The 10,693-nt window shown below is 43.7% G+C and overlaps 1 protein-coding gene across 3 annotated transcripts in view; it reads right to left on the reverse strand.

Annotated features, from left to right (window-relative positions):
• ANO6 (anoctamin 6) overlaps positions 1-10,223 on the reverse strand; it is a 234,919-nt gene extending 224,696 nt beyond the window's left edge. For all 3 annotated transcript variants that reach the window (XM_002687355.6, XM_005206409.5, XM_059886920.1), the window contains exon 1: positions 9,988-10,223. In XM_002687355.6, the coding sequence (XP_002687401.2) occupies positions 9,988-10,060 (73 nt within the window). In that variant the 5' untranslated portion in view covers positions 10,061-10,223. The remainder of the gene's footprint in view (positions 1-9,987) is intronic.
• Between the last annotated feature and the right edge of the window lie 470 nt (positions 10,224-10,693).

The following is a 10,693-nucleotide window of genomic DNA, read 5'->3' on the forward strand; positions in this document are numbered from 1 at the left end:
GATCCCCGGGAGGAGGGTATGGCAACCCACTCCAGTATTCTTGCCTAGAGAATCCCATGGACAGAGGGCCTGGCTGGCTGCAATCCATAGAGTTGCAAATAGTCGGACACAACTGAAGCAACTTAGCACACCAGCAGTATACCAGCCTCCTTGCCTCTTCTTAGCAACCCCACAAGGCCGAAAACACAGGCTGTGAAGTCAAGAAACTTGCTCTGGTTGATAGATTCTAGGGGGCCAAAGCCAACCGCAAATTCATGTCTTCTGACTATAGGCCTGTCTTCCCTCCTCACGACTCTGTATTAGCACAGGCTTCATAGGCTCTTTCTTCCTTTTGCTTTAAACTGTCCTCTTTAGGGAATAACTCACCCCAATGAACCCAAGAGGCTCTGTCTTTAAAATCTTCTACTTTCCCTAAGGAGCATCTATGATCAGTGAGCTTACACTCTTTCTTCACTATCTGTATTACTTAGAAACAAAGGTGGGTTTGATTTGTTGGTTTTTCTTTTTTTGCTTGTTGGCTTTAGAAAAATAAAAGTATCTTATGTTTTACATAGATTGAGCATTCAGGACTTGTTTAATAAGTAACAGCAGAAGGAAATAAAACAATACAACAAATGAATGCAATTGTTTAAAATCATAATATAAATTATAACAAAACATTTAAAATAATGTTAAGGGTTTATATGTGGGGAGGTTGTATTATTTTTGTTTTAAACTTAGTGGGGAATAACTTCTATTAGAAACTTTGCACAAATCAGAAAAAAGTAAAAATAAAAACATGTTTTAGTTTATGTCCATGTGATGCCACAAGAAAAATCTCACCATCATCTTGTCTGTGCCAAGTCAAAGATTATTTTTCAAACATCTAGATAGAATGTCTGAAGAAATCATAAAAAATAAATTATAACACAATGTTAGTTTATATAAAACAAGCTTTATAAACAAACCTATAATTTGCATAATTGCACTTTGTGAAAGAACATCTATTTACATGACTTTGACCTCTGGCTCAAGTTCTGCCAAAGTTAAAATAAAAATTATAGAAAAGAGAATTTTAATGACTAATATCCTTTTTTCCCCCAATTTCAAGTATTTGTACTTTCAAATAATGTAGGAAACAGTAGAGTTTCAATGTTCTAGATTGAAAGCATTAAATATAAAAGTAACATCTGGACTTCACAAAAGAATACATTTTCTTCCATTTGTATTTTTGGCTGCTGAACAACTTACTGTAGCAAGTTCCTTCAATTAATATTCAGACATGTAGCCAGGGCAGTAATAAGTACCATGGCAGAGAAAGTTGCCTATTAACCCTTCAACTTGTCTTCTGTGCAAAACATTCCATCTGATTTGGGGCTGAACAGTATTTGGATTGCTCTTTGGCACATGTCCAAAATATTCTATTGTTGACATTTTCATCAAGCAGTCTTTAAACTGGCTACTTCTTAAGACGGGTGCTAAATAATTTTAGTTGCATTTTAAAAGGCAAGACAAAACTAAAGGAAAAGCAATAATGACATAAAACAATGACTACCCTGTATTAAATTCTCACAATCTCTACATTTACATACGAGTTACCAATCAGTCAAGAAGTATATTTCCTTGGTTGAAGGTGACTGGAAATATATTCTTCTGTTCTAAAACTAGTGATTTTTGCATAGATCTAAACCCTGAATGATTTGTATCAAAAGCAGATCAACCAGCTTATAACTTGTAACAAAAAAAGCTTCGCATTACAATCTAAAATACCATCTCTTAACAAATATTTGGACTCTGGGAAAAGCATTATGATACTTAGGTTGTAGGGTACAAAGGAAATAAGATAGCACTTCTCCTTCTAAGGCTATAAAGTTTGCTAAAATGTGCTAAAGTAACTGGAATGCAAAACACAAAGTGATGTGTATGATAAAAGAAGAAAACCTAAAGAATTAGCTACAGTGGAAACTTCTATAAAATACAGTGATTTTAATTTAACTTGCTACAAGTAACACTGAGAGTGCAAGACCATCCTTTAACTAAACATTAGACTGGGACTTCCCTGGTGGTCCAGCGGTCAAGACTCCATGCTTTTACGGCAGAAGGAACAAGTTGGATCCCTGGTCAGAGAACTAAGATCTCACATGCTGCTTAGCATGGCCAAAAAATATAAATAAAGCTAGACTGTGGAGTTCTTAACATACTATAATCTTCCTCCAAGAATGTCAGAATTTAAATAGCATCTCTGAGGGTAATCTTTACAGGAGTCTAAATTTCTTGGTTTCTAAAAGAAAGAAAAAAAAAAAAAAAGAAACACATGGCCATCAACATATGTGATTGTTGCAACCTCTTGAGAAAAAAAAAGGGGTAGGGTGTGTGTGTGTAGAACTCTTTCCCTCTTTTAGAGCTGCTTGTGTCAGATCCAAAGAACAATGAGACAGGTAAGAGAAGACTGGGGAATCTTTTGGAAAGCAATTATTTGACTTGAGAGTTAGGACATGGAAGATACATTGTGACTGTGGATTTGAAATTGAAGATAACAAAAGGTTTACGTAACAGGGTAAGACTGACTATGCTCAAACAAAAGGACTTTAAGAATAGTTTGCTTTTTAGCCATCATACCCTGGTAGAGAATACACACATACACATGCACACCATATACGTAAGAGCCGCTTGTCAGAGCAAATAAGGCCAGGACAGCATCGAGGATGATTTGCTGAGAAATCAGGCCACATTTAGGAATGCTCAGAACACTCCACTATTTTAGTTAGCCCCATCCCCTCACCTATCTGGCCATTCCTTGAGGGCCAGCACTGCCTCTGTAGAGCCATCCTGGATTGTTCTAAGCAAGGTTACATATTTTGTCCTTGGTGCCACCATGACACTGGTACACATCTTGATCCCAGTCTAGCATTAATCACAGATGACTGCAATTATCTATTCACATATCTGCCTCCTTCCCAGATAGTGAGGAACTGGAAGGTCAGGGACGGCAGAACCTAGCAGAGAGCCTGGAAGAACATGTACAATCAGCACTTTTATAATAGATGATTGTGGGCATCTCCAAGTGCCAAAGAAAAGAACTGCACAAGGGCCATAAAAACCACTAACCATTATGCTTATTATTTACTTAATTAAATTTACTTAACTTACATAAATTTATTTATTTTAATTATTCAGAGCAATTAATTTCTTCTTCCTTTCAACAATGATTTACTTGGTTTCCACTGAAGATATCAAGCATCACTCTAGGCACTGAAAGTAACCCAGTCGTGTCCGACTCTTAGAGACCCCACAAACCATACAGTCCATGGAATTCTCCAGGCCAGAGTACTGGAATGGGTAGCTGTTCCCTTCTCCAGGGGATCTTTCCAACCCAGGGATTGAACCCAGGTCTCCTGCATTGCAGGAGGATTCTTTACCAGCTTGAGCCACCAGGGAAGCCCAAGAATATTGGAGTGGGTAGCCTATCTGTTCTCCAGAGGATCTTCCTGACCCAGGGTCTCCTGCATTGTAGGAGAATTCTTTACCAGCAGAGCTACCAGGGGACTAACTTAGAACAGAAAACACACAAAACACCAGAGAAAGTTTATTACATTTTAGAGGAGGGTGAGGAAGAGAGAATTTTCTTAAATTATAGGAATGGAATGTCTATAACATTTGGTATATTCTACATGACCTAGTCTCAGCCCTCAAGAAATTTACATTATTTGTTGGTGGAATTAATGCAAAGATAATGAATAACAAAAATACAAGGTGAGTGCTAATTATGCGGAATAGAAGAATTAGGGGTGTGAGCATGCTCTGGTGGCCACTTTGGGCTTAGAGAGATCAACAACAGCTCTCTGGGATTGTGATGGGTTTGGAAGGAGAGGGAGCTGCTGAGAAAGAGAAGGAGAGTCTGGTGTTGCTGGGAAGGGGAATGGTCTGAGCTACAGCAGAAGAGAAAAATGTAAGGCTTGCAGAACAATGCAAAATTCTCCCCTCCTGTACATCTGTTCTCCTCCTGCTGCTATTACTTTCCACCTAATCTCTCAGCTCAAGTCCCCTGCTGGAAGCCTTCAGTCTCCAAGACCTTAAAGGTGCTGCCTCTCTCACAAGCTCTCAGTTTCACTTCTCTCTATTCCCATGACCACCACTGGCCATTTCTGAACCTGACTACCAGAAAGGCTTACCTCAACCATCTTCCCTCTCCAACCCATTTCCCAATGCACTGCCAGGGAGACCTTTCCAAAAGCAAATTTGATTCTATCACTCCTTTCCTAATCATCTTTCATGAGCTCCAGATCACCTACAGCTGGGGTCCCCAACCCCAGGGCTACACACCTTCCTTTGCATTACTGCCTGAGTTCTGCCTCCTGTCAGATCAGCAGCAACATTAGATTCTCAAAGGAGCATGAACCCTATTGTGGTGAACTGCGCGTGTGAGGGATCCAGGCTTCATTCTTCTTATGAGAATCATCCTAACTATCATCCCCCACCCCATCCATGGAAAACCTGCCTTCCGCGAAACCAGTCCCTGATACCAGCTGGGGACCACTGACCTACAGGGTAAAATCCAAAACCCTTAAAATGTTTGGAGGATTCTTCATGGTGCCACACTTTCCTGGCTCTGCAGACTCGTCATTGCTCTCCTCCACCACAGGCAATACTTGGAACTCCAGACTTTCTGCCTGCCTGCTTCTTCAACACCTGGCCCAGCAGTCTCCTCTGTGCAGCCGTCTCCTGTCCTCCATGGTTGTGGACAGACTTCAATAATAGCACTTACTGCAAATGGCTGGTTCAGTGGAACCTACTCTCTACGGCCAGGACATGCATCTTACTCTCCCCACAACAAGCTCAGCACTTAATCCTCCAACTAGCACAGGTTTGCTCAACTAATGGTGACAAAGCAAAACCGGTACAAGAATCAGATTTGCAAGTGACTAAAGGTAAAGTTTGTAGTGAGGGGACAGAGATAGTGCAGAAGATATGTCTATATAAAAATGCAACCGTAAAAGGAAAGCTAACAAAGATACTTGAGAGGTACAGCTGGACCATCGCCTCTCAAAGCTAATAGGCCTCTTCCCACCCATCCCCCACTCCAGTGAAGGACTATTAACCATGGGCTCAGAGAGTAAACTCTACCATAGGTAGTCTGGAATCCAAAGCAGTCAAAAAATGTCACCAGCCCTTTCAGTAAATAAAGATGTTACTGCCATAAACTCATCAACCATTGCAGCCACCCCATGATGAACTCTGAAGGGAATTCAGGATGGAGGGAAAACAGGATACTAGGTCCTAGATAACAGTTAAGATGAATATCAAAGGAATTATTTCAATAAGCCCAGATTCTTGCATTCTCCCATACACAGAAAAGCACTAAAACCTCTAACTTGAGATGTCTGGTTTTTGTGATTAGCAGGAATCTTTTGATGTTCAACTACATGTTTCTTGTTCTTCATGCTTTTAAAGCAAAAAAACTCCTATATATCCTGGCTCCTTCCTTGCCTCTTTAAAACAGTCCCTCAAAGCTACCTGAGAGGCTGTCATCCCAGGCTATGGTCCTCAGTAAGCTCCAGAACAAAACATAATTCTCAACTTGCAGGTCATGCTTTTTCTTCTAGTTGACACAACCAACCATCTAAACAAAAACCTTTTGCCTGAACTATCTGAAGTGTTCCTGATAAGCCTTTTTGGAGAACAAGTTTCTTCCCTCAGCTAAGTCTGAACAATGCAAATGCAAGAAACAAAACAGCATACTAGATATCTACATTCTGACTATAAAAGATATTTCTATCACTTTCTACACCAACAGGAAGAGATGTTAATTCAATTCACTGCTTAATGAGGTGGCAGGATGTGGGGGTAGTGCAGGCAAGGCAGCTAAGGACCAGCACACCAGGCACACAGAACCCACCTCAACTGTGATCTCCATCCGCACCAGTGCAGTAAAGGCCACGACCCAAATACCTCCTGCCATCACTGCCCGGATGTGACATCTGTGGTTCGTTGTTAGAAATGATTTAGAAAATAAGTGGCATTTTGCAAAAATGCTCCCGTGCCATTAGGCTGTTTCACAGCCCTCTGGCGAATATTTCATGCTAAACAAGGAAGCAAGCCTTACACTTAAAGCACTCAACAATGCTTTGAAAGTAAGCAGAAACCCACACGTCTAAAAAAATGGGGGACAGTGCAAATCCCAGTCTGCTAGAAGCACACTTCTAGTAGAAGTATCTAGTTTAAATAGTTTTTCTTTTTGTCTCTTGCCAATTAATTGATGACAGAGTTTTACCCAGGAAATTGCGTCAAAATAACTCTTCTGCTCTGAATTATAAAGTTAATAGCTATAGAGAAGTTTCATAGAAACCTTCAGTAACTGAGTGGGTTTTAAATTATTACACAACTCTCAGTAGTGACAAGTGATGGGAGAAGTATGTTAGTCAATAGGTTTAGCAGAGCCCTGCATTACAAAACTAGAGGTAGAGGTTAAAATTATAATCTTCATATCACCAGAGTCTTCTCTCCCATAGTTGGCAATTATAATTATTTCATAAAAGGTTATATACCATTAGCCTACTTCTGGTAAGCTCTAAAAAAGCTTATTTTACAATGACAAACTTTCCACTGGTATGGTAAACATCTCCTGATATAAAACCACTGCAACCCACATTAAATTTGTATAACAACTCCAGATTGTTGAAACCTGGTATTTGTTGACTGACACAAAATATGTTGACTTGACCCCGATATACAATAAAGTATTAATATCAGTAGACTCTGAAGGGTGGGATGAAAGAAGAATAGAGATGTTTATTTTCTTAAATACACCTACACTGCTTGACTTGATACAACCATCAGGTAAATACAGAATAGCCCAAGTTAGGTTTTTTCCCCCTAAAGTGAAATCTCTTGATGGCATGGTTAACAAAGCTCAGTCTTGCTTACTTTAATTTTTATTTGGGTTTTCACCCTTCTTTATTTACAACTGTCAATGTAAACAGTGACACCTCACTATAACAGGCAAAAGTGTTTTCCTATGAAACAGATTGTGCTAATTTTATTATAACTTTTTAAAGTTTGCTCCTATCATTCATATTTGTATGTAATAACAATTTGGGCTTCCCTGGTGGCTCAATGGTAAAGAATCCACCTGCCAATGCAGGAGATCCAAGCTCAATCCCTGGTTCCAGAATATCCCCTGGCAAAGGAAATGCCAACCTACTCGAGTATTCTTGCCTGGAGAATCCCATGGACAGAGAAGCCTGGTGGGCTACAATTCACGGGGTCACAAGAGTCAGACGCGACTTGGTGACTAAACAATCAGTACTAGTATACTGAGGAAATTGGGTCAAGCTGGAGGAGTAGAGGGATATGTGCTCATCTTCTCCTGCCTGAGCACCAACTCACAACTAGCTGGTGAACAAGCATTGACAGGAAGACACTGGAACCCACCCCAAAAAAGATACCCCGCATCCAAAGACAAAGCAGAAGACACAACTAAATGGTAGGACAGGCACAATCACGATAAAAGCAAATCCTGTATCTGTAGGTGGGCAACCCACAAGCTGGAGAACAATAATACCAAAGAAGATTTCACACTGTTGTGAAGGTTCTAGGCCCCACATCAGGCTCTCCAGCCTGCAGATCCAGCCAAGAGACTGGGAATCCCCAGGGAATCTGACTTTGAAGGCCTGCAGGATTTGATTACAGGACCTCCACAGGACTGCAGAAAACAGGATTTATTACCACAGCCTGCTAAACAGTAGTATAAGAACCGGACAGCTGGAGCGACAAGGTGGAAGGGCATCAATCTGCACAGGTCTTGGAAGTCAGAAAACCTGGGTTTGAATCTTAATAAGCTGTGTGAGAAGTTAGGCAAATCAACCTGTGAGCTTCAGTTTTCTCTCCCATAAAAATGAACACATTACTATCTGCTCCCTCCATATGGATGAATACCTTATAAATTATTCTCAAGTAAATGAAAGTATGGAGTATATAATACCTTCTATTCAATTTGGCTTTGGATTTAAATGAGCAGTGCCTACAATAGCTAAGATATGGAAAGACAATAATTATCTGTCTCCAGGTGAATGAACAGAGATGATGTGATATGTATAGGTATGCTGCTGCTAAGTCGCTTCAGTCGTGTCCGACTCTGTGCGACCCCATAGACGGCAGCCCACCAGGCTCCCCCATCCCTGGGATTCTCCAGGCAAGAACACTGGAGTGGGTTGCCATTTCCTTCTCCAATGCATGAAAGTGAAAAGTGAAAGTCAAGTCACTCAGTCGTGTCCGACTCTTCGCGACCTCATGGACTGCAGCCCACCAGGCTCCTCCATCCATGGGATTTTCCAGGCAAAAGTACTGGAGTGGGGTGCCATTGCCTTCTCCATGTATAGGTATACATACATGCATATAGTATGGGATATTAGAGCCATGAGAAAGAAGGAATCCTGTCATTTGCAACAACACAGATGGAACTTGAAGGCATTATGTTAAGTGAAATAAGTCAGAAAAAGAAATACTGTGTAACTTACATGTGAAATATCTTAAGAAGGTGAACGCACAGAAACACTAAAATGAGGGGGAGAGTGGGGAGATGTTAGTCAAGGGTACACTTCCAATTATAAATTGAGTAAATTCCAGGTATCTAAGCATAGTGCTTAAGAGTTAATAACATTGTATCTTATACTTTGAGATTAGATCCTAAATGTTCTCACCACAAAAAAGACATGGTAATTAAACGACATGCTGGAGGTGTTAGCTGTCTGGTGGTGATCATTTTGCAATATATAAATGTATCAAACATGTTTTACCTTAAACTTATGCATTGTTAAATGTCAATTATATCTCAATAGAGTTGAAAACAACAGAAAAATAAATACATGAGCAGTACCCAAAATGTGAACGAAAAACCACACCGAACTCCTAAAATTAAGTTACTACTAAAGTTATTACAGAAGACTATATTAGAATATATTCGAGAAGAGTGTTAGTACGTATGCAGGAACTGTTACGTTATTGAAACTGATTTGGCGTCCAGGAAACTGAGTCGGAGTCTGCCTTGTAATTTAATTGCCAGTCTTCCGGATGGGCTCTATCTGTCATCATTAGATGATAGTGTTCTCTTTAGGGACCTGACTTTGTCTCCACTCCAACTGCTTTCCCCTTCCTCACTTCCTCCCACCCCTTTCGGTTAACTCTTAAACAACTCTCCCTCGGCTCCGTGCACCACTTCTACAGAATTTTTAACCAGAAATAGGGCACGCAGGGCTTCCCCCCCGCCCCGAGCTACGGGGCCCCCTGGACGGGTAGGAAATGCCCAACAGTCCACCCTGCCTCAGGGCTTCCTCCACCGCATCACTTCCCCCGCCCGCGCCGCGGAAAAAGGATCCCGGCCCACGCCCAGCGGACTCAAATCAGTCCCGGGCCGCCCCACCCAGCCCCAGCCCTCCGAACTAGGGCCGCGCGTCTGCTTTCACCTAGAGGTGGCTTCAGGCGGGTCACACCCCTGCTCTCCTAACCAGGGCGCGCTCCTTGAACCCCACCCTCGGGCTCGCAGCCCGCGCTGGCTCCCCGGAATCCCCCGCGCCAATTCGAGCCGGAGAAAATGACCCAAAGTTGGTGTCCAAAGTCAAGACTTCCCGCGCGGGGGGGGGGCTTCCCTGTATCTACGATGCCCGATCAGGGCCCTCGTCCCTCGCCCTTCCCGAAAGTGACACGGAGACCCGCGCCTCCCAGGCCTTTCCCGGGGCCGCCCTCTCGCCCGCCCTCCGCGAGCTGAGCCGGGAGGCGGTCGGTCAGCGGCTGAAAGCGACCGCATTGCGGCCGCTGGCGGGCGGCGCGGGCTTCCTTCTCCTGGTCCCTCTAACCCCCGACCTGCTGCGGGTCCCAACAACCTCCCTCGCCGAGAAGGGTGCGGCGCCCACGCGCAGTCCCCGAGTCCTTCCTGCCTGGGCTGAGGATTTCGGGGACGGGCGCCCGGCCCCGCGCCGCAACCCCCCTACCCTGTGGAAACCCCTCGCTCACCGATATCCCCATCTTCTTCGTCGTCCTCCTCCAGCTCCATTTCTAGCAGAACGTCCCTGGTCATCATGGGCATGTCTCCCCCCGCAGCTCGAAACTTGGCGCGAAGTTGGGGGCTCCTTGGAGTCCGGAACTTCGGCTCTCTGACCCGGCGGGCGCCCTGGCAGGGACGGCAGGGCGCGTCTCACTCCCGGCTCAGGGGCCGCTGTGCTCACTCCGCTCTCGGTGAATCCGGACCCGAGTGGTGCGTCCAAGACAACCTCTGGCTGCCGGAGCCGTCCGGGCCACTGAGCATGCCCAGTGAGCGCCGTGGCTCGCTGCGGAGTGATTGAACTGCCGCGGGTTTAAGAGCTCCCAGAAGGAAGTCAGGGGAAGAGAGAAGGGAGTAGCTGGTATTCACGCTGTGCCGGCCAGTCAACTCGCCGAAGGGGGAGGCGAGAGCGTGGACTCCGAACGAGGCAGCTCTCTGTTTCAAGTTCATATATGGGCACGTCCTGGGCTGGCTTTCTTTGATATCTGCTACGCGAGAGGGGAGAGACGCTGCTGCAGCTCCCAGGAAAGACCCTTTAGGCGAGCGAGTCTGGATGGTGTTTAAAGGGGAAGTGGAGCCCATGGTGGATCTTAAAGTATCAATTACTCTGACTCCAAGTGGGGAAACATGTATTCTGTAGGGGAATGGGGAGGTGGCAATTACAGAGAAGAGGCCAAA

The sequence above is a fragment of the Bos taurus genome, chromosome 5 (genome assembly GCF_002263795.3).
Source record: "Bos taurus isolate L1 Dominette 01449 registration number 42190680 breed Hereford chromosome 5, ARS-UCD2.0, whole genome shotgun sequence".
NCBI lineage: Eukaryota > Metazoa > Chordata > Mammalia > Artiodactyla > Bovidae > Bos > Bos taurus.